Source organism: Ahaetulla prasina, chromosome 1, assembly GCF_028640845.1.
Source record: "Ahaetulla prasina isolate Xishuangbanna chromosome 1, ASM2864084v1, whole genome shotgun sequence".
NCBI lineage: Eukaryota > Metazoa > Chordata > Lepidosauria > Squamata > Colubridae > Ahaetulla > Ahaetulla prasina.
Window position 1 is genome coordinate 2188447 of NC_080539.1, and position 23766 is coordinate 2212212.

At 50.0% G+C, this 23766-nt stretch overlaps 1 protein-coding gene across 3 annotated transcripts in view; it reads right to left on the reverse strand.

The window, feature by feature from the left end:
* Positions 1–4482: 4482 nt before the first annotated feature.
* GIT1 (GIT ArfGAP 1) overlaps positions 4483–23766 on the reverse strand; it is a 65638-nt gene continuing 46354 nt past the window's right edge. For 2 of the 3 annotated variants that reach the window (XM_058163957.1, XM_058163959.1), the window contains exons 9-21: positions 22302–22350; positions 21289–21361; positions 20943–21040; positions 17671–17782; positions 17440–17573; positions 15480–15632; positions 12069–12308; positions 11784–11837; positions 11522–11614; positions 10597–10673; positions 9037–9222; positions 7293–7359; positions 4483–5486 (exon numbers count right to left, since the gene is read on the reverse strand). In XM_058163957.1, the coding sequence (XP_058019940.1) occupies positions 5274–5486; positions 7293–7359; positions 9037–9222; positions 10597–10673; positions 11522–11614; positions 11784–11837; positions 12069–12308; positions 15480–15632; positions 17440–17573; positions 17671–17782; positions 20943–21040; positions 21289–21361; positions 22302–22350 (1549 nt within the window). In that variant the 3' untranslated portion in view covers positions 4483–5273. The remainder of the gene's footprint in view (positions 5487–7292; positions 7360–9036; positions 9223–10596; positions 10674–11521; positions 11615–11783; positions 11838–12068; positions 12309–15479; positions 15633–17439; positions 17574–17670; positions 17783–20942; positions 21041–21288; positions 21362–22301; positions 22351–23766) is intronic. The other variant, XM_058163958.1, reaches the window with a different exon arrangement.

Sequence of the window (23766 nt, forward strand, 5' to 3'; positions counted from 1 at the left end):
AATTGGGGAACGCCATCACCTTGCTTAGCAACGGAAATTCGAGTCCCAGTCGTCATAAGTCGAGGGCTACTTGTGAGGGGGGAAATCTGAACCGGTTTAGTACCGGCTCGCTGGCTGCGCATGTGAGGTGCACAAGTGCATCGCACGCCAAAAGGAGGCATGGGTTAAGTAGAACAGCGTGGGGAGGGGTGATCAGCTGTGGCACAATCTTTTTTGTTTTACTTTTAAAAGCATTTTTTTTACAACCTGTTCGGCCGAAGAGGTTGTAAAAAAAATGCTTTTAAAAGTAAAAAGAAAAGCTTCTGATGATCGCACGGCTCAGCTGGGCATGGGCATGGGGGGCAGGCTTTTGCTACTGGTCCTCCAAACCACCCGCCTCCATCGCCACCGGATCAGGCGATCCGTCCAACCCGGAGCATTTCACCCCTGCTACTTGTGTCTCTTATGGATGATTGAATTCAACGTCCCTGTTGTGACTCGTCCTCCCTCCTCTCCTCAGCTGGGCCCCTCCTGTCTCCAACCGGGCCTTTTATCAGACTCCAAGTCTGATAATGAAGATGAACGGCCTGTCATGCCTCCAGCCCCCGGCCCTGGCCCTGTGCCTGGAGAAGATTCAAGGAGTGAAAGGAGAAGCCCAATAAACCTCACTCATACAGCGCGTGTTCCTTTGGCTCAGCCTTCAGAGCAGGAAGCCAGCCAGGTGCTGGAATTACCCGGGCCTACTCCCTCTGACCCCTCTCTTTCCCAGACGCTGGCAGCAGATCCAGCTGAAGACAATTGAGAGTGGGTGGACCCTCGCTTCTGGAGATCTGAGAGGCGACGCCAGCAGAAGGAGGGGTGGGGCAGGCCTGGATAAATGCTGAGTCACGGAGCCACACCCCACAGCCTATATAAAGGACCTGCTTTTGGCATTCCAACCTTGAGTCAAGCAAAGTCTTATCTAGTTTGCTGATATCGGACTCTATCGCTGAAGTCACAACTTGGACTCCTGCCTGTCCTGATAAACCTCAAAGGCACTTGGCAAGCTGCAGAGGCTTCGTTGCCAAGTTTGTTACGGACTTCCTTGACTCGTTCGTCGGAGTGGGAGACGACATCTGGTCAACTTTAAGACTTGTGGACTTCAACTCCCAGAATCCCTCAGCCAGCAAAGCTGGAGTTGAAGTCCACAAGTCTTAAAGCAGCCAAGGTTGGAGACCCCTGTTACAAAGGCAGCCCTCGACTTACAACCATTCTTTAAATCCCTGTTCAAAGTTACAACGGCACTAAATATCTGACTCCTCACACTTACGACCGTTGCAGCATTCCCACAATCATACGATCTAAATTCGGGTGCCTGGCAACCCGCATGTACGTGTGATGGTTAAAGCAAACATCTGACCATTGTTTGCAAGCTTCCTGGCTGGATTCCGACAGCCAAAGTCAACCGGAAAAAAGCTGATTTGCTTAATGACCACATGATCAGGGCCTCTGGTGGCTCAGACTGGTAAGACAGTCTGTTATTAACAGCAGCTGCTTGCAATTACTGCAGGTTCAAGTCCCACCAGGCCCAAGGTTGACTCAGCCTTCCATCCTTTATAAGGTAGGTAAAATGAGGACCCAGATTGTTGGGGGCAATACAAGTTGACTTTTTATATAATATACAAATGGATGAAGACTGTTGCTTAACAGTGTAAGCCGCCCTGAGTCTTCGGAGAAGGGCGGGATATAAATGCAAGGCCATGGTGGCTCAGGCTGTAAGATAGACACAGCTGCCTGCAATTACTGCAAGTTCGAGTCCCACCAGGCCCAAGGTTGACTCAGCCTTCCATCCTTTATAAGGTAGGTAAAAGGAGGACCCAGATTGTTGGGGGCAATAAGTTGACTTTGTATATAATATACGAATGGATGAAGACTATTGCTTGACACAGTGTAAGCCGCCCTGAGTCTTCAGAGAAGAGCAGGATATCAATGCAAATTAAAAAAAAAGAAGATTCAATTTAACAACTGCAGTGATTGAGAACAGAGAACAACAGGGTTGGAAGGGACCTCCGAGGTCTTCTAGTCCAACCCCCTGCTCAAGCAGAAGACCCTATATACCATCCCAGACAAATGGCCGTCCGGTATCTTCTTAAAAACCTCCAGGGATGGCAAAAAATGGTTGTAAAATTGGGGAACGCCATCACCTTGCTTAGCAACGGAAATTCGAGTCCCAGTCGTCATAAGTCGAGGGCTACTTGTGAGGGGGGAAATCTGAACCGGTTTAGTACCGGCTCGCTGGCTGCGCATGTGAGGTGCACAAGTGCATCGCACGCCAAAAGGAGGCATGGGTTAAGTAGAACAGCGCGTGGGGGAGGGGTGATCAGCTGTGGCACACAATCTTTTTTGTTTTACTTTTAAAAGCATTTTTTTTACAACCTGTTCGGCCGAAGAGGTTGTAAAAAAAATGCTTTTAAAAGTAAAAAGAAAAGCTTCTGATGATCGCACGGCTCAGCTGGGCATGGGCATGGGGGGGGGGGCAGGGCTTTTTGCTACTGGTCCTCCAAACCACCCGCCTCCATCGCTACCGGATCAGGCGATCCGGTCCAACCCGGGAGCATTTCACCCCTGCTACTTGTGTCTCTTATGGATGATTGAATTCAACGTCCCTGTTGTGACTCGTCCTCCCTCCTCTCCTCAGCTGGGCCCCTCCTGTCTCCAACCGGGCCTTTTATCAGACTCCAAGTCTGATAATGAAGATGAACGGCCTGTCATGCCTCCAGCCCCCGGCCCTGGCCCTGTGCCTGGAGAAGATTCAAGGAGTGAAAGGAGAAGCCCAATAAACCTCACTCATACAGCGCGTGTTCCTTTGGCTCAGCCTTCAGAGCAGGAAGCCAGCCAGGTGCTGGAATTACCCGGGCCTACTCCCTCTGACCCCTCTCTTTCCCAGACGCTGGCAGCAGATCCAGCTGAAGACAATTGAGAGTGGGTGGACCCTCGCTTCTGGAGATCTGAGAGGCGACGCCAGCAGAAGGAGGGGTGGGGCAGGCCTGGATAAATGCTGAGTCACGGAGCCACACCCCACAGCCTATATAAAGGACCTGCTTTTGGCATTCCAACCTTGAGTCAAGCAAAGTCTTATCTAGTTTGCTGATATCGGACTCTATCGCTGAAGTCACAACTTGGACTCCTGCCTGTCCTGATAAACCTCAAAGGCACTTGGCAAGCTGCAGAGGCTTCGTTGCCAAGTTTGTTACGGACTTCCTTGACTCGTTCGTCGGAGTGGGAGACGACATCTGGTCAACTTTAAGACTTGTGGACTTCAACTCCCAGAATTCCCTCTGGCTAGGGATTCTGGGAGTTGAAGTCCATACACTGGGTAAGTGACGGGCAGAACTCCAGAGTGCCGACTTGATGCCCGCTGCCTCATCCACTGACTGGGTCAGTCTCTTCCATGCGTGGACTTTGTTCAGGAGTGCCCAGCGGGAGGGCACCCAAAAATCCAAAATCCAGAATTCGCATCTCAACCTTTTTAACTGCCCTGGTCAAGACCAAGGTTGGCTCGCCACAACGGAGGAAGGTATGGTGCGATCCCGGCAGCCCCTCTGAGATGTTGCTGGCCTAGCCCTCCAGCTGCCCAAGGCTCAGTACTGGGGGGGCTCCCACCCCAACCCCCGCAATCCCTCCATTGTTCAAGTGGAGGCCGGTTGGGAACACCAAGCTGCTCCCAAGGGCACCGATAAAGGAGAATATTTGTAGCTCAGGGTTGAAATGAGAGGTCCCTCTTGCTCTCTGTGGTTTTCTTCGAGACGTTTTATTACCCGGCTAGGTAGCCTCATCAGAGCTAGAAAGGAGTGGGGTTTCCTGGGATGGAGAGGAGATGGGGAAGGAAAGGAACTGTGGGGTCCCTGGTGCTCTCTGAGCTTGGGGGTTTCTTGCAGACGTTTCATGACCCAACTAGGGAACGTCATCAGCCCCAGAAGGAAGGGGGTTTGTGGAGAGGAGGAGGAGGAGGATTGTAGGATCCCCGATGCTCTTTGAACTTGGTGGTTTTCTTGCAAATGTTTCATTACCCAACTTGGTAACATTATCAGTGTTGGAAGTGAGGAAGAGGACAAGGCGGTCTGTAGGGTCCTTTGCGATCTCTGAACTTGGTGGGGGGGTTTTTTTTGCAGACGTTTCATGACCCAACTAAGCAACATCATCAGTGCTAGGTTGCAATCTAATACTTTTAGCGCTGATGATGTTACCTAGTTGGGTCACGAAACGTCCGTGAGAAAACAACCAACCTCAGGGAGCACCAAGGGATGGATATAAGCTGGCTTGGCACAACACAGCCTTGGATTCCATCTTAATTTGACCCCACTTCACCCGATCATCTCCTGGGTCCCTGCAACAGATCCGAGTCCCTCAACAGCCCCCAAGGCTGAGTTCCCTGCCCCCACCCCTCCGGCCACCCTCCAAATGTCTCAGGGCGCGGCGAGACCCCCCCCCCGGTCCAGCCCTGCCAAGCCACACGCCCGGGTGCCATTGGCATCCTCTTTTTATTTGTTACAAATGTACAAGATTTCGAAATCAGAGATTCCAGCGCAGCGCCCAGGTACCCTGCTGCCCCCCCTCCCTCTACCTTCACGACTGGCCTCAGCTTCACAGCTTTCTCTGCGGGCGGGGAGGGGGGGGGGGCGACTGGAGACACACACACACACACATACACACACACAATGCGCCCCCCCCCCGTCCCCCGTCCCCTGCCAGCAAAACCGCAGAGTGTTGGATGCAGGAACGAAGCGAGAAAAATGGGGGTGGGGGTGGGAATCTGGATCGCAAGGAGGCGAGATCAGTCTTTGCCTGGGGAGGGGGGAGGAACGTCGTGGGGGGGGAGAAGAGCCCAGATTTTTGGGGGTTGGGGGCTGCTCCAATCTTAGTGGCTCCTTGATGTCGCTATTCCAGTGTTAACACTATTGGGGAAGGGGATTTGCCAGATAAATACACTTGGTCTCTCTCTATACAGACAGGTGGGCACGGATGGGGATGGGGAGGGGCACACAGATGGACAGATCCACGCACTATATATGGGGGGGAGGAGAGCCGCTCGGAAGGTCCTTCCTGGGGTGGGTGGGGAGACAGAGGGAGGGGGGTATTTACAGAAACAGTTTCTGGACTGCCCAGGCTCCCCTCGCCTGTCTTGTCCCCCTCCTCCTTTTATCGGTGCCCGGGTTGTGCCAAGCAGAGGAAGGAGCCTTCCGGGCGGTCATAAGCAACCGGCCCCGGGTGGGGGGAGGTGGGGAGGACGAGGAAGGGGCCCCCCCCTCCCACCCTCACTGCTTCTTCTCCCGGGTGGTGATGGTGACCAGCTGCTTGGCGGCCTTGGCGATGTCGTAGGCGCACTGGATGACCTGCTGCGTCAGGAGTTGGTAGTCCACGGGCGCGCCGGGCTCCGGTGGCACCGTCTTGCGGCACTCGCTCTGCAGCCGGTAGGCGCTGGCGTTGAGCAGGCGGAGGGAGCTGCGCACCGTCTCCAGGGCCGGTTTCTGCGGGCGAGAGGGACGCCGAGAGTCAGAAGCCCAGAATAGAGGCAGTCCTCCAGTTACGACGGTTCACTTAGTGACCGTTCGAAGCTACAGTGCCCTCTTCCCTGAAAAAATGGGCTTGTGACCGTTTTTCACACTTATGACCACTGGAGCATCCCCAAGGTCAAAATTCAAGCTTTTGGCAGCAGGTATCTTACAGGTAGTCCTCGAATTACAACAGTTTGCTTAGTGACTGTTTGAAGTTACGACGGCATTGCAAAAAGTGACTTAGGACATTTTTCACATTTACGACCGTTGCAGCCTCCCTGTGGTCACAGAATCAGAATTCAGACGCTCGGCAACGGACTCATATTTACGACGGTCGCAGGGTTCCCCGGGGTCACGTGATCCCCTTTGGCGACCTTCTGGCATGCAAAGTCAATCAGCGAATCCGGATTCACTTAACGACCGTGTCACTAACTTAACAACTGCATTGATTCACTTAACAACCGTGGCACGAAAGGTTATAAAATGGGGCAAAACTTAACTGTCTCGCTTAGCGACAGAAATTTTGGGCCCAACTGTGGTCGTTAAGTCGAGGACTACCTGTAAGGACAATACGGTAACCTCGGCATCTTTTCGGTTGATAACCAGACGACCCAAATAATGTGAATTTATATGAAGTGTTTGCACAACTGTAAAACTCAGTGCATTTTAGGTCCAGTGCAAATGTTGCAGCATAGGGTGGATTGGGGGAGGGGCGGGGGGGGCTGCTCCATCCAGTTCCGATTCCCCCAACTCGAAGCCCCCAGGATTCTGTATAGCGCCTTCCCTTCTCTCCCACCACTCCAAATTCTCCTCCTGGTCCCCCATCCTCTACTGCAGGGGACCCCAACCTTGGCAATTTTATTCCTCAGCCGGCATTCTGGGAGTTGAAGTCCACAAGTGTTAATCCTCTCGCCTTCTCCTTTGGTCAGAGATGTCCAGCTTTGGACACTTTGAAGCCTGGGGACTTCAACTCCCAGAATTCCCCAGTCAGCCATGCAAGTTTGAGGCCTGGGACTTCAATTCCCAGAATTCCCCAGTCAGCCATGCAACTTTGAGGCCTGGGGACTTCAATTCCCAGAATTCCCCAGTCAGCCATGCAACTTTGAGGCCTGGGGACTTCAATTCCCAGAATTCCCCAGTCAGCCATGCAACTTTGAGGCCTGGGGACTTCAATTCCCAGAATTCCCCAGTCAGCCATGCAACTTTGAGGCCTGGGGACTTCAATTCCCAGAATTCCCCAGTCAGCCATGCAACTTTGAGGCCTGGGGACTTCAACTCCCAGAATTCCCCAGTCAGCCATGCAACTTTAAGGCCTGGGGACTTCAATTCCCAGAATTCCCCAGTCAGCCATGCAACTTTGAGGCCTGGGAACTTCAATTCCCAGAATTCCCTAGCCACTCTGCCTGGGGAATTCTGGGAGTTGAAGTCCACAAGTCGTAAAGTTCCCAAGGAAAGAGGGGAACACCTGGAAAAAAACCCAGAAACACTGGGGAGGTGAGGGGAACGAGTTTTTTGGTTTTTCAAAAAGCCATTGACTTTCGAAAAAACCAGAAAAACCGGGAAAAAGAAACCCTGGTTTTCCCCCAATTTTTCTGGGTTTTTTTCCCCAAGCTTTCTCACCTCTACTCGAAGGTTGGAGATCCCTGAGATTTACTGAGTGTTGCTGAGATGCAGCCAGCTGGGAGGGGAGACCCCGGGGAAGGGGGTCTTTCGTGGTGGAACGTCATCCATACCCCACCTTAGCCGGAATGCAAGTGGGTGGGCAACTCGCCCCCTTACCTTGGGGAAAAGCGATGCCATTTCCGTGACCGCCGTATGGATTTTCTCCGAACAGGGGACGAAGCTGCTGGGGGGAAACAGGCAGAGAGTAAGATCCAGAATGAGCGCAGCCGGAGGTCCCTTGCCCTACATGGCGAGGGGACCCCAATGTTTTGAAGATAATGGGATTCGGCATCAAATACAGATACTTCTTGATTTACAACTGTTTGAAATGAGAATTTGCCCACCTCCCAAAAATATGTGGTTTCCCAGAATTCCCCAGCCAGCCTGCTTTAACAGGGGTGGACTTCCACTCCCAGAATCCTCCAGCCAGAATGCTTTAAGAGGGGTGGACTTCCACTCCCAGAATCCCCCAGCCAGCCTGCTTTAAGAGGGGAGGACTTCCACTCCCAGAATTCCCCAGCCAGCATGCTTTAAGATGGGAGGACTTCCACTCCCAGAATCCCCCAGCCAGCCTGCTTTAAGAGGGGAGGACTTCCACTCCCAGAATCCCCCAGCCAGCCATGCTTTAAGAGGGGAGGACTTCTATTCCCAGAATCCCCCAGCCAGCCTGCTTTAAGAGGGGAGGACTTCTATTCCCAGAATCCCCCAGCCAGCCTGCTTTAAGAGGGGAGGACTTCTATTCCCAGAATTCCCCAGCCAGCCTGCTTTAAGAGGGGAGGACTTCCACTCCCAGAATCCCCCAGCCAGCCTGCTTTAAGAGGGGAGGACTTCCACTCCCAGAATCCCCCAGCCATCCATGCTTTAAGAGGGGTGGACTTCCACTCCCAGAATCCCCCAGCCAGCCTGCTTTAAGGGGGAAGGACTTCCACTCCCAGAATCCCCCAGCCATCCATGCTTTAAGAGGGGAGGACTTCCACTCCCAGAATCCCCCAGCCAGCCTGCTTTAAGAGGGGAGGACTTCCACTCCCAGAATCCCCCAGCCAGCCATGCTTTAAGAGGGGAGGACTTCCACCCCAGAATCCCCAGCCAGCCTGCTTTAAGAGGAGGACTTCCACCCCAGAATCCCCCAGCCAGCCTGCTTTAAGGGGGGAGGACTTCCACTCCCAGAATCCCCCAGCCAGCAATGCTTTAAGAGGGGAGGAGTTCCACTCCCAGAATCCCCCAGCCAGCCTGCTTTAAGAGGGGAGGACTTCCACTCCCAGAATCCCCCAGCCAGCCTGCTTTAAGAGGGATGGACTTCTATTCCCAGAATCCCCCAGCCAGCCTGCTTTAAGGGGGGAGGACTTCCACTCCCAGAATCCCCCAGCCAGCAATGCTTTAAGAGGGGAGGAGTTCCACTCCCAGAATCCCCCAGCCAGCCATGCTTTAAGAGGGGTGGATTTCCGCTCCCAGAATTCCCCAGCCAGCAGGCTTTAAGAGGGGAGGACTTCCACTCCCAGAATTCCCCAGCCAGCCATGCTTTAAGAGGGATGGACTTCCACTCCCAGAATTCCCCAGCCAGGGCATCATTTGGGAAACATCAGTCATTCTCTTAACAACTGAAATTGAATTTAAATGAATTCTGATCAAATTGAAAAGATTTATTAAAACGTCTGTGCTGGCAAAGGCACCCCAGACACCCCAATTTTGACTTTGCCGAAGTAATTGAGCTTCTTCATCACCCCTGCCCTTGCTCTTTCACCCGGGTCCTTCCCCAAGACCATCATCCTTGGCTAGAAAGTTCTCCTCAATCACCTCACAGTCCCCCCCCTCATTTAAGGACCCCCCCCCTCAAAAGGGCTCCGGGAAGCTCCTTCCTGACCTGTCGTGTTTGAACTCCTGGGCGGCCCTCAGGAGCTCCTGGATGTTCTTGGTGACCTGTTCAGTCTTGAGGATGACGTCCTCCGTGCTGGGGAGACCCCCGTCCAGGTCCCCTTCCAGCAGCTCCGGCTCCAGGTGCAAATCCTCCTCCTTCCCCAGCTCCAGGAAGCGCTTCCCGTCCATGCAGCTGGAGGTGGGAGGGGGGCGAGGACAAGGGAGGGGCAGGTTACCAAAAGCAGAATGGCCACTTCAAGCAGAGTTTTCTCTGGCTTGTCTCAACCATGGGGGAGAAGGGTGCGAATCCCCCACCAAAATGACATCGGTTGGTAATTTTATAAGGCTGTTTTTACATTTTATTTTAATGTTATTTAATCTTAAATTGCAGGTAGTCCTCGACTTACGACCACAATTGAGCCCCACGCTTCTGTTCTTAAGTGAGACATTCGTTAAGTGGGTTTTCTCCCTTTCTTGTCACAATTGTTAAGTGGATCACTGCCGTTGTTAAGCGAATCTGGATTCCCCACGGACTTCGCTGGTCAGAAGGTCACAAAAGGGGATCACGTGACCTTGGGACACTACAACCGTCATAAATATGAGTCAGTTGCCAAGGATCTGAATTCTTATTCCGTGACACCCATGGGGATGCTGCGACGGTCGTTAAGTGTGAAAAACAGTCATAAGCCACTTTTTTCAGTGCCATTGTAACTTCGAATGGTCATTAAATGAACTCTTGTAAATCAAGGACTACCTGTATTGGGTTTTTAATATTTTAGCAATTTAATTGTAAGCTGTAAAGAGACCCTTTATGAGGGAAATGGGAGTTTAAGAAGTTTGCTCAATGTCAATAAGTCAATAAATAATCAATACATCAGTAAGTTAATAAATCAATAAATAATAAGTCAATAAATCAATAAGTGATCAATCAAATCAATCAACAAATCAATAATCAATGAGAGTAAGTCAATAAATAAGAGTCAATAAGTGATCAATCAATCAATCACCAAATCAATAAATAATCAATGAGTAAGTCAATAAATAATAAGTAAAAAAGTGATCAATCAATAATCAATGAATCAGTAAGTCAATACTTAATAAGTCAATAGGTGATCAATCAATAAATAATCAATGAGTCATTAAGTCAATAAATAATAAGTCAATAAGTGATCAATCAATCAATCAATCAATCAATCAATCACCAAATCAATAAATAATCAATGAGTAAGTCAATGAATAAAAAGTCAAAAAATGATCAATCAATAATCATTGAATCAGTAAGTCAATACATAATAAGTCAATAGGTGATCAATCAATCAATAATCAATGAGACAGTAAGTCAATAAATAATAAGTCAATAAGTGATCAATCAATCACTCAATCAATCAACAAATTAATAACTAATCAATGAGTCATTAAGTCAAATCTCAAGCCAAAAGCAAAGATAAGGTCAAATGTCTCCCGCCCAGGCAGAGCGTCTGCAGAGCCCCCTCCCCTCCCCAGCACGGAACGGAATCGAACAGCCCCCCCACCCCTCACCCCACAGGACAGGTGAGAGCCGGCTCACCTGAGGGGCAGGTCGCCCCCCTGCGTGTTGTCATAGTCGCTGTCGGTGCCGCTGCCGTGCCGGTCCAGTTTCCCACTCTGGGGAGGAAGGAGAAAGGGGGGGGGGAATATCAGGCCATGGAATTGGGGGTAGCTGGATGGGGGGGGGCTTGCAAATTGAGTTTCATGGGGTGACTTGGGTGGGCTCCACTGTCTGGACCCATCTGAAGGGGAAGCGAATCCTGACATCTGCAGGGGTTTATGGGAAAATGCACTTTGCTGGGGGGAGGGGCTCCCAATGGAGGTCTCCACCTTGGCGACGCAGTCCCAGAGCAAACAACCAAGGCCTCCCCCCCAAATATTTTTTCTCCCCAAATGGACAAAGCATTTCTCTTTTCTTGACCTTCCTCCCTCCCTCCCTGTTTTTCACACTTATGACTTATTTCTTCCTTTCTTCCTTTTTCCCTTCCTCCTTCCCTCCCTTCTTCTTTCTCTGCCTCTTTTGTTCTATTTCCATCTATTCCTTCCTTCCTCCCTCCCTCCTTCCTTCCCCTTCCTATTCTCCTTATAGTTGTTCTTCACACTTAGGACTCCTTCTTTCCTTCTTCCCTTCCTTCCTTTTGCCCTCCCTTCCTCTTCTTTCTGTGTTCCTTTCCCTCTTTCCATTCCTTTCTTCCTTCCCTCCTCCCTCCCTCCTCCTCCTCCTTCCTTATGCCCTCCCTTCCTCTTCTTTCTGTGTTCCTTTCCCTCTATCCATTCCTTTCTTCCTTCCTTCCTCCCTCCCTCCCTCCCTTTCCTTCCCTCCCTCTCTCCTTCCCATTCCTTTTCTCATAATTGTTTTTTACACTTGTGGCTTAATCCTTCCTCCGTCCCTCCCTCCCTCCTTCCTTATGTGTTCCTAAGACCCCCCCTCCACCCCCCCACCAATGCAAGCTGTGTCCACTCACCAAATGGCGCCCGCTGCCCTCTGGGGGACCCACCACCAGCGGGGAAGACGAGGGAGGGAACGGCATGGCCGAAATGGAGCCCCCCTTCCGGATCTGAAAGGCCAAACGAATGGAGGCTCCGTCAGCTGGGTTTACCATGGGCTGGGCAGTGGGGACCCCCCCTGGTGGGGTGGGGGGTCTTGGAAACCCCCAAAGTGGGCAGCCAGAGAGAGAAAGACACGCAAGGCAGGGCCTGCTCCGTCTCCTCCCAAAACTTACTTACTCGGTAAATGTTGGGTTGGCTGTGGACGGAATACATCCCATCTTCCTCTGACTCCTGGAAGAGTGAAAACAGTTCAAGATGTGTGTGTTATGTCACAGTTTTCCTTGATCTGTGCACGCTTCTTGCGCGCTTCTTCGCGATCAGTGCAGCTATGGCCATCTGCCATTTTTCCTCCTTCAAAAACGTGGCAACCTCCTCTTGCCCAATGCTAAAAAGCCACGTAGACCCACAGGTTCGGCTCAACCCCCCCAAGCACAGGCAGGGCCACGATCCATACACACTCACCCCGGGGTGGAAGGGTTGCAGGCGGCTAACCAGGTCGTCCATGGGCGGCTGGCTGAAGGGCTTGAGCGTGCTGGCGCCCGGCTCGTACATGGAGAAGGCGTGGCGATCGCGCCGGTGGGCTCCCGTTACGGCAGAGGGCACGTGGCTGTGCTCGGGGCGCTCGGTAGGCGTGGGGGCCGCCGGGTGGATGGGGGCCGCCTGCTGACGGATCTGCAAGTTCTCCGACTGCAGCTTGTGAATCTGAAAGAATTCATAGGAATCACAAGAATTCATAAGAATCACAAGAATCAAAAGCATTTGTAAGAATCACAAGAATTCAGAAGAATTCATAAGAATCATAAGAATTCAGAAGAATCATCAGAATTCATAAAAATTCGTAAGAATCACCAGAATTCACAAGAATCACAATTCATAACAATCACAGGAATTCACAAGAATTCACCAGAATCACAAGAATTCATAAGAATCACAAGAATTCATAAGAATCACAAGAATCAAAAGCATTCGTAAGAATCACAAGAATTCAGAAGAATTCATAAGAATCACAATAATCCATAAGAATCATCAGAATTCATAAAAATTCGTAAGAATCACCAGAATTCACAAGAATCACAATTCATAACAATCACAGGAATTCACAAGAATTCACCAGAATCACAAAAATTCACCAGAATCACCAGAATTCACCAGAATCACAAGAATTCACCAGAATCAAGAATTCACAAGGATTCATAAGAATCAGAAGGATACACAAGAACAGAAGAACTGACCAGGGCGAGAGGAGAGCCACCAAGTCCTGTTTGAGTTGAGGGCTACTTAGGGGTCTCCAGGAAGTGTGTTGGAGAGGAAGGTGACCCCTTAGGTGAGGAAAGGGCATCTGCTCAGTTGTGAGTTCAAAATTTGAATTTTCGGGCATCAATGACACACCAACGCAGAGGAGACTAGGCTCGCAGGGACCTAAGCAGCTATTTGTGTCAGCCGTCCCGTTGGTAAACTCATCAAAAGGAAGTCCTGGGACCTTATTTCACCAAGCGTATAACTTTGCTGATAATCCCACACAGGCACAGAAGTAGCAAAGCCAGCTCTATTTTTTTCACGCGCAAACCAGCATAGTTTTTTGTTTTTATTTGCCTTTATATCCCGCCCTTCTCCGAAGACTCAGGGCGGCTTACATTATGTCAAGCAATAGTCTTCATCCATTTGTGTATTATATACAAAGTCAACTTATTGCCCCCAACAATCTGGGTCCTCATTTTACCTACCTTATAAAGGATGGAAGGCTGAGTCAACCTTGGGCCTGGTGGGATTTGAACCTGCAGTAATTGTAAGCAGCTGCTGTTAATAACAGACTGCATTAGTCTGTTGAGCCACCAGAGGCCCTTAACCAGAGGCCAGTTCAAATCCTGCTTTTCCCCTGGACCTCTTAGGGCGTGTCAAGTTTTCCGACTTTCAATTTTCCAAACCTCAGGGGTGCTCAAAAATTGTGACATGCCTTGGAGATTGTAAAGATATTTTGGTTACTCTACTGTAATTTAGATGGGCTTGGTAAGTAACTACGTAAATATCGTAACTTTTTAACATTTTGTTTTGTTTCATCCCCACGGTCGATTGTCCACCAATCAATTGCATTCATTTTGTTTTGGGAACGATCCGAGCAGCTGGGTTTTCCCAGCATTTGACCTTGGGATGTTGAGACTGTCCCAGGCAACAGACGGCTCACGTCAATTCCCTCCCTTCCAATACTCTCCCTCCTCCCCTCCCTGTTTCTCTTGTCTGGTTGCAAACAGGAGTGTGTGACGTATCAGCTATGACAAATAGTCCTCGATTTATGACAATTGAGCCTGACATATCTGTTGCTAAGTGAGACAGTTGCTAAATGCCCCATTATACGACCTTTCTTGCCATAGCTGCTAAGCAAATCACTGCCGTTGTTAAGTTAGCAACACGGTTCTTAAGTGAATCTGGCTTCACCATGGACTTTGCTGATCGGAAGGTCGCAAGAGGGGATCACGTGACTCCCCCCCCTTCCGGGGGCACTGCAACGGTCATAAATACGAGTCCGTTGACAAGCAGCTGAATTTTGATCACGTGACCATGGGGATGCAGCGATGGTCGTAAGTGTGAAAACCGGTCATAAGTCGCCTTTTTCAGCGGCACATTGTAACTTCGAATGGTCACTAAATAAATGGTTGTAAGTCGAGGACTACCTATAGAGCAGTGTTTCTCAATCTTAGCAACTTTGAGAGGAGTGGACTTCAATTCCCAGAATTCCCCAGCCAACCAGGTGGTTAAGTCGGTCACCGGGTGACTGTGCCCCATTTATGATCTTTCTTTCAAGCAGTTATTTTTTTTTATTATTATTATTATTATTATTATTATTATTATTATTATTATTATTATTATTATTATTATTATTATTATTATTATTATTATTTATTGAATTTCTAGACCGGACTTCTCCCGAAGGACTCAGGGCGGTGTACAGCCAGACTAAAAACATACACAATATACAATATTAAAAACTAAATTAAGACACTTATTACACAATTGGCCGAAAAATTAAAATAATTAAAATCTAAAAAACCCCAATTTAAAATATAAATAGAATTTAAAATTTAAAAACTAAACAGTTTAAAAACGTTTAAGCTAGCCCCGCGTGAAAAAACAAATATGTTTTCAATTCGCGGCGAAAGGTCCGAAGGTCAGGTATTTGGCGTAAACCAGGGGGAAGTTCGTTCCAGAGGGTGGGAGCCCCCACAGAGAAGGATCTTCCCCTGGGGGCCGCCAGCCGACATTGCTTGGCGGACGGCACCCTGAGAAGACCCTCTCTGTGTGAGCGTACGGGTCGGTGGGAGGCATACGGTAACAGCAGGCGGTCCCATAAGTACCCGGGCCCTAAGCCATGGAGCACTTTAAAGGTGGTAACCAACACCTTGAAACGCACCCAAAAGACCACAGGTAGCCAGTGCAGACTGCGCAGGAGAGGTGTTACATGGGAGTTTCGTGTAGCTCCCTCTATCACCCGCGCAGCTGCGTTCTGGACCAACTGAAGCCTCTGGGTGCACCTCAAGGGGAGCCCCATGTAGAGAGCATTGCAATAATCCAGGCGAGAGGTAACGAGATCCATCTTCTTCAATGAGCGGCGTTGGGTATTTTTTTTGGCTGGAAAATGGCTGTCAGAACTCCAAAACTGGGCCATAAACTGGAGGAGGAGGCCCGTCATAACTCTGGTCATTAGGCAACAGGTCGTTAAGCGAGAACTACAAACGGGCATCCCTCATCAGATGCCCCACACACAAGCCTTAAACCCCCCCCCTTCCCCACCAGCTCCTAGAGTGGCCGTGCCAGGGTCCCAGGAATGGGAGGGGAGGGGGCTTCTGCCGCCCGCCCCCCCCCCCAAGGGTGACTTGCCTCTCTCTGCAGCCGCCGCAACTCGTCGCTGAGGCTGTTGTTCACTTTCATGAGTTGCTGGACTTTGGCTTCGGAGACGGCCAGAGCCTTCTTCACTTCCAGGTACTCCTGCAGGGTGATGGCCCCGTCCGAGAGGTCGGAGGAGTCCATGCTCTGTGGGGGGCGGGGGGAAGGGGGGGAGAGAAGGGGGTCAGTTTTGGTTTGCTCTGAGATGAATGGAAGGTAGACCACTGAGTGACTCTTCCATGGGGACAAGAGGAGTCTGGCCCCTGGCAGAAGGTGGTCTTTTCCTTCCTTCCTTCCCTCCCTTTCTCACATTTCCCTTCCTTTCTTCGTCCTTTCCCTTCCTTTCCTTCCTCCTCCCCTCCCTTTCCCTTTCCCTTCCTTCCTTCCTCTCTTTCTATTCCTTCTTCTCATCTTCCTCCCATTTTCTTTCCTTCCTTCCCTCCCCCTCCCCTTCTTTCCCTCCCTTTCTCACGTTTTCCTTCCTTCCTTCCTTCCTTCCTTCCTTCCTTCCTTCCTTTTCTTCCTTCCTTCCTTCCTCCATCCCTTCCCTCCTTTTCTTTCCCTTCCTTTCCTTCCTCCTCCCCTTCCCTTTTCTTTCCTTCTCTTCCCTTCTCTTTCTATTCCTTCTTCTCATCTTCCTCCCATTTTCTTTCCTTCCTTCCCTCCCCCTCCCCCTCTTTCCCTCCCTCTCACATTTTCCTTCCTTCCTTCCTTCCTTCCTTCTTCCTTCCTTTCCTTCCTCCTCCTTCCTTCTTCCTTCCTTCCTTCTCTTTCTATTCCTTCTTCTCATCTTCCTCCCATTTTCTTTCCTTCCTTCCTCCCCTCCCTTCTTTCCTCCCTTTCTCATTTCCTTCCTTCCTTCCTTCCTTTTCTTCCTTCCTTCTTTTCTTCCTTCCTCCATCCCTTCCTCCTTTCTCCTTCCCGTTGCCTTCCTCCTTCCTTCCTTTTCTTTCCTTCTCTTCCTTCTTTCTATTCCTTCTTCTCATCTTCCTCCCATTTTCTTTCCTTCCTTCCTCCCCTCCCTTCTTTCCCTCCTCTTACATTTTCCTTCCTTTCCTTCCTTCCTTCCTTCCTTCCTTCCTTCCTTCCTTCCTTCCTTCCTTCCTTCCTTCCTTCCTTCCTTTTCTTTCCTTCCCTTCCCTTCTCTTTCTATTAGTTCTTCTCATCTTCCTCCCATTTTCTTAGCTTCATTCCCTTCCTCTCTCTTCTTTCTCTTTGTCTCTTATCTCTTTTGTTCTCTTTCCCTCTACTCCTTACCTCCCTCCCCTTTCCCTTCCCCTTCCCTCTTTCCCTCCTCTCCATTCCTTCTTCTCACCTTCCTCCCATTTTCCTTCCCTCCTTCCTTCCCTCCTTCCTTCCTTCCTTCCTTCCTTCCTTCCTTCCTTCCTTCTCTCCTCCCTCTCTCCCATTTCTTTCTCTCTGTCACTTATCCCTTTTCTTCCCTTTCCCTCTATTCCTTCCTTCCTCCTTCCTCCCTATAAAATAATCTTTGACACTAAGAATGAATGAATGAACAAATAGAATGAATGGTCTGGAAGGGACCTTGGAGGTCTTCTAGTCCAACCCCCTGTTTAAGCAGGAAACCCTACACCATTCCAGACAAATCCCTGTCCAGTCTCTTCTTAAAATCCTCCAGTGTTGGAGCACCCACAACTTCTGGTGGCAGGTTGTTCCACTGATTAATTGCTGTCACTGTCAGGAGTTACCTCCTTTCTCCCTTCCCCGTTGCCTTCCTCCCTTCCTATAAAATAACAGAGTTGGAAGGGACCTGGGAGGTCTTTTAGTCCAACCCCCTGGTCAAGCAGGAGACCGTATACAATTCCAGACAAATGTCTGTCCGATGACGAAGCACCCACAACCTCAAGTGGCAGCTCATTCCATTGACTCTCCCTGTCAGGAATAATCTCCTTTCTCCCTTTCTCCCTCCCACCCCTCACCCTTCCTGGGGTCTCACCCGGGCACGGTTGTTGCGCGCAGCGTTGGCACTCCGCAGGGGCTCCTGGTCCATGTCCTCATCGGAGGCCACGCTGTCATAGTCGTGTTGGTCGTCCAAGTCGCTGGGCCCGTGGATGGAGGAGTCGAGGGCCTCTGCAGCAACAACCAAGGGGTTACCTCCCAGGAAAAGAGCCCCCCCCCGACACCAATGCCCCTCTGCCCACAGCCCCTCCGCTCTCCCCAAACTCACCAGTGGGGCTGGTCAGGCCTTTGCCCTGCTGGCGCCTCTTGGCCTCACTCAGGATGTCGATGATGAGGGTGGCAAACTCCCGGGCGTTGAAACGGGCCAGCTTCTGCCGCCCCTGGGGGTCAAAGAAGGAAAGGAGGGGGTCAGACCGAAGCCCCCCCCTTGGAAGGAGCAGGGAGACCACCCAAACCTTCGCTCACAAGGCTCAGCGGTGAACGTGCGGCCGAAATCCGTCTGTGGTGCGGGGACGGAGGTAACAGTAACAGAGTTGGAAGGGACCTTGGAGGACATCTAGTCCAACCCCTGCTCACGCAGGAGACCTATACTAGGGATTCGAACCGCTGACCTTTCTGATCGACAAGCTCAGCGTCTTAGCCACTGAACCTCCAAGGGAGCCGCCAGGGCAGCATATAATAAATCACGGGTAGTCAACCTTTTTATACCTACCGCCCACTTTTGTATCTCTGTTAGTAGTAAAATTTTCTAACCACCCACCGGTTCCACAGTAATGGGGATTTATAAAGTAGGGAAATAACTTTACTTTATAAAATTTATAAAGCAGAGTTACAGCAAGTTAAAGCATATAATAATAATAATTACTTACCAAATACTTTATGTCAGACTTTCGCTAAGTTTGGCAGACTAAATCTTTATAAAACAACTTACTGTAGCTAAATCTATCTTTTTATTTATACTTTGCATGCATAGAAGCATAAATTATGAAAACCTAATGAAAATGTTTTTAAATATTGCTATGAATTTTTTTTAAAAAATCAATTAAATTTTTAAAAAAAGGAAAGTGCTTCAGTCGATCGGACAAAACCCCAACCGGCCACCATGAAAGCTGGAACGCCCACTAGGGTTGATTACCACTATAATAAAAGGTCAGGTGAACAACATCAGATTCGTACGGTGAACTTCCAATTAAAACAGGTTTATGGGTAAAAGGGATCCCTGCATGGGATCTCCTCAGCTCACGGTCAGCACCTGCCTCCCGGAGTTAGATGGAGATCAACGGGATGCAAAGAAGGTTGAACTTAGTTCCCTTGTGGCTACATAGGGATTTTAGGCAGCTGCCTCTCTTGAACCCGGCCCTGGATCTCCCACGCTTGCCCCAATGTAAAGGCAGCGGGGGTGTCGGTGAAGGATGGTCGAAAAAGTCAAGATAATGGAGAGAGAGAGAGAGAGACAGATAGACATGATAGATGGATGATTGGTAGATAATGATAGATAATAGAGGGAGGGAGAGATACTGTAAATAGAAAGACAGAAAAATGAGTGAGAGATAAATATATAGATGGGTAGATACATAGGTAAATATGTAAGTCTTGCCGTATTCGGGTCTTTTCCCCTCTAAGGTTGAGAGTATCTTGGCGTCGTTTCAACGAGGTCTCACTCATCATCTTCAGGCTGGTGCTTTCGGCTTTGTGCTTGTGTGAGCAAAGCGTGGTCGGAGCTGCCATCTCTCTATAAATACTAGTGGGGAGGTGGGGAGTGTTGCTGTGGGCGGGTTGGTTGGCTGTGTGGTTGCATCTTGATTGGTAGATGGAGTGGGTGTTTGCAGATTGGTCAGCTGTTTCGTAGCATCCTGTGTGGGTGTGGTCCTAGTTGTGTGCCCATTAGTCTTTTGTGTTGTAACGACCTGGGTAATGGGCTGTGTGGTAACATCCTGAGATGTTACCACACAGCCTGAAGATGACGAGTGGGACCTCGTCGAAACGTCGCCAAGATGCTCTCAACCTTACATGGGAAAAGACCCAAATACGCCAAGACTTGCATACGTATACCCGTGAAAATCTACAAAAAAACCCAGGTAAATATATATATATATATATCTTTGGTTATTCGGGTTTTCTCCCGCGTAAAATTGGAAGTGTCTTGGCGACGTTTCGACGAAGTCTCATTCATCATCTTCAGGCTTCAGATTCGTGCTTCTGGGAGCAATGTGTGATTGCAGCTGTTTCTTCCTTTTTAACTGCTAGTGGGGGTTTGAACTGATTGGGTGGGAGCTTGGCTGTGCTCTGATTGGATGGGTTGGGTTTTTTTTGTGCTCTGATTGGCTGGGGGTGTGTCCTGTTTGGGTGGGGGCTTGGTTGTGCTCAGATTAGTCTGAATTGCAGGGGGATTTGAGCTGTTGAGCTGCATTGCTGTTTTTTGGCTTCGTGTTCGTGGTCATGCTACATCTTCATAGTGGGTGTCAGTCTGCTGCATGTATGGATTGGAGGGGTTTGAAATGGCTAATGTTGCAGCTGCGGTCTGGCTTCTGGTCCTTGGTTGTGCTTCATGATCAGTGTGGGTTTGGGTCTGCTTTCTGGGTGGATGTGTAGTGGTGACATCCTGTGTGGACCTCGTGAGTGTGGGTCTGGTGTCATTCCTCATGTTAGGGACTCGTTTGTCAATAAGGGTGGGTTTCCAAATGGCTGGTAGGTGGGAGGTATCATCTCGTTTGTTCATGCTGTGTGGGCGTTTTTCTATCTCAATGGCTTCTCTGATTATTCTGTTGTTAAAGTGTTCAGTTTTGGCGATAGTTCTGGTCTTTTTAAAGTCAATATCATGTCCTGTGGCTTTAAGGTGTTGGACCAGGGAAGAAGTTGGTTCCTCTTTTTTGACTGAGTTCTTGTGTTCTTCAATGCATGCACTTATTCTTCTGTTGGTTTGTCCAATGTATGTGGTGGGGCAGGCGGTGCATGGGATTTCATATACTCCTTGATTTTCTAACTCAATTTTGTCTTTGGGGTTTCTTAGGATGGTGGATATTTTTCGGTTTGTGCAGAATGCTGTCTTGATGTTGTGTTTGTGGAGGATCTTGCTGATTCTGCAGCACAGACAGAATCAGAGCACACAAAAAACCCCATCCAATCAGAGCACAGCCAAGCCTCTCACCCAATCAGTTCAAACCCCCACTAGCAGTTAAAAAGGAAGAAACAGCTGCAATCACACATTGCTCCTAGAAGCACGAAGCTGAAGCCTGAAGATGACGAATGAGACTTTGTCGAAACGTCGCCAAGTCACTTCCAATTTTACACGGGAGAAAACCCGAATAACCAAAGACCTACATACAAACACCCGCGAAAACCTCAGAAAACAAATATATATATCTGTGTGTATGTGTAGATAGATAGATAGATAGATAGATAGATAGATAGATAGATAGATAGATAGATAGATAGATAGATAGATAGATAGATAGAGATGGGTGGATGGATAGATAATGTTAGATAGACAGACAGACAGACAGATTATAGGGAGAAAGAAAGAGAAAGAGAGAGAATCACCTGATTCCGTGTGGCTGAATATTCAGGGTTCACTGGCAGGAAGGGCACAGCGCTGCGCTCGGTCACCAGGGTACTGTGGTTCTGCGTGGTCAGCCAGACTTTTTGGGGGCATGGAGGGGGGTGAGGAAGCAGAGAAGAAAAAGCCATGGTTAGGCAAAGCGCCAACCTCCTTCCCTGCTAGCTGCCCCGGAGTTTAGACAGGCCCGGTGGGCACCCATTTGGAGCAGCCTGCATATGAAAGCGCTGAAGGATTTGACAAGCCTCTGCAAGTTTCTAGTCCTTAATCTTTGCAAGAGCAGAGCCCTCCCCTCTCCTCCCCGAAAACGGATTCAAGCTTTTTTTTTACCGGCGTCGTTTTCGCGGCGATCCACTTCGTCGTAGACGTCCATCGCCAGCTCTTCAAAGAGATGGTTGCTCAGCTATTTGGGGGAGAAAAGTTCAGCTTGCTGTTTAGCTTAGGGAGGGGATTTGGGGCATGGGGCTTTGGCTGGGGGGGGTGAGGCTTGGGTGCCAGGAAGTAGGTACTGGCGCCCTTCCCAAAATGGGAAGACGAAGCTTCCAAGGATGAAAAGAAATGGCAGAATTTTGTGACATGTGGGGTGGGGGGGTCTCGTCCCCCTCCCCATTACAAACCCAAGTCCTTTTCAGACTTAAAAATGGGGAGGGGATACCCCCTAGAGCAGAGTGGTACGTCCTTGTCGCCTTTCAGATGGGTGGACTTCAACTCCCAGAATTCCCCAGCCAGCATAGATGCCTGGGGGATTCTGGGAGTTGAAGTCCCACCCATTTGAAAACCCCCAAGGGGGCGAAACACTCGTTAAATAGCTTTTTCTGCATGCTGCAGAGGAATAAACTAGATCAGGGGTCTCCAACCTTGGTCCCTTTAAGACTTGTGGACTTCAACTCCCAGAGTTCCTCAGCCAGCATAGATGCCTGGGGACTCTGGGAGTTGAAGTCCACAAGTCTTAAAGGAACCAAGGTTGGAGACCCCTGGACTAGATGATCTTATGGGATCCTTGCAAGTCCGCCTGCCAGGGATCATTCACACAGGCGTTAAATTTTGCCCCGCTGAACGGGGAAGGGCAGGTGGGTACATGTGGAGGGGCAGAAAGGGATGGTAGAAGAGCGTTTCCCAAACTTAGCGCCTTGAAGACGCGCGGACTTCAACTCCCAGAATTCCCCCTGCGGGTAGAATTCTGGGAATTGAAGCCCACTCCTCTTCAAGCAGCCAAAGGTGAGAAACACGGCCTTAGAAACCTCCCTTGGCCCACATTTTTTTCAAAAAAAAAAGAGGAAAGGAAAGGTGGCCACGAGGAGAGCCCAGCCTGAGCCGGTTGAGTTCGAAACCGTCTCACTTACCGCCTGCAACTTCTTCTTCGCCGCCTTGGCCAGCTCCGAAAGGTCTAAGCTGAGGGGAGGGCAGGAGAAATATACATCAGTGGCCTCGCCCCATTGCTCCTCCCCACTGGATGCCCCCACCCCACCCTGATTCAATCAGCCCTCAGAAAACCCCCTTTGAAATCTCTGGGACCCCCCAGGGAAGAAAGATAACCACATCCATTTAGAGCAGGGATCCCCAACCTTGAAGAAGTCACTGGTGAGTCGATGGATGGAGATGGAAGATCTCCCATTAGGGAAAGAAAACCAGTTTGGTCTAGGTACCAGGTAGAAAGCAGGAGACTGGGAGTTCTAGTCTTGCCTTAGGCATGAAAAATGGCTGGGTGTCTTTGGGCGAATCACCAGGAGACGGTGAGTTCTAGTCCCACCTTAGGCATGAAAGATGGCTGGGTGACTTTGGGCCAATCACCAGGAGACGGTGAGTTCTAGTCCTGCCTTAGGCAAGAAAGATGGCTGGGTGACTTTGGGCCAATCACCAGGAGACGGTGAGTTCTAGTCCTGCCTTAGGCATGAAAGATGGCTGGGTGTCTTTGGGCCAATCACCAGGAGACGGTGAGTTCTAGTCCTGCCTTAGGCATGAAAGCCTGCTGGGTGTCTTTGGGCCAATCACCAGGAGACGGTGAGTTCTAGTCCAGCCTTAGGCATGAAAGATGGCTGGGTGACTTTGGGCCAATCACCAGGAGACAGTGAGTTCTAGTCCCGCCTTAGGCATGAAAGATGGCTGGGTGACTTTGGGCCAATCACCAGGAGACGGTGAGTTCTAGTCCCGCCTTAGGCATGAAAGATGGCTGGGTGTCTTTGGGCCAATCACCAGGAGACGGTGAGTTCTATTCCTGCCTTAGGCATGAAAGATGGCTGGGTGTCTTTGGGCCAATCACCAGGAGACGGTGAGTTCTAGTCCCGCCTTAGGCAAGAAAGATGGCTGGGTGTCTTTGGGCCAATCACCAGGAGATTGGGAGTTCTAGTCTCGCCTTAGGCAAGAAAGCCAGCTGGCTGATTTTTGACCAGTCGCTCTCTCTCTCTCTCTCTCTCAGCCCAACCCAACCTCACAGGGTTGTTGTTGCGGGAGAAACAGAAGGAAGGACAAAGTACGTCGGATCTATTCGCCGCCTTGACTTCTTCGTAAAAATCATAAAAGGCGGGACACCAAATAAATAAATAAATAAATCTCCCGGGACCCCGGATGCAACCTCAACCACCGGGAGGTTTCTGGACAGGGAGATGGGCGGTATATAAATTTAATAAAATATCCATAAATAATAATCATCAAGCTATGGGATTTCTCCCGCTTGGGAAGCGGAAGACCCGGGTGACCACGGGCGGGCCTGACCCGTCCCAGCCTTCCCCTTCTCCAGACCCTTCCCCACATACACGAGGCCCCCACAACACAGGGGGGAGGGGCGGGGAGGGGGAGGCCAGGGCGATG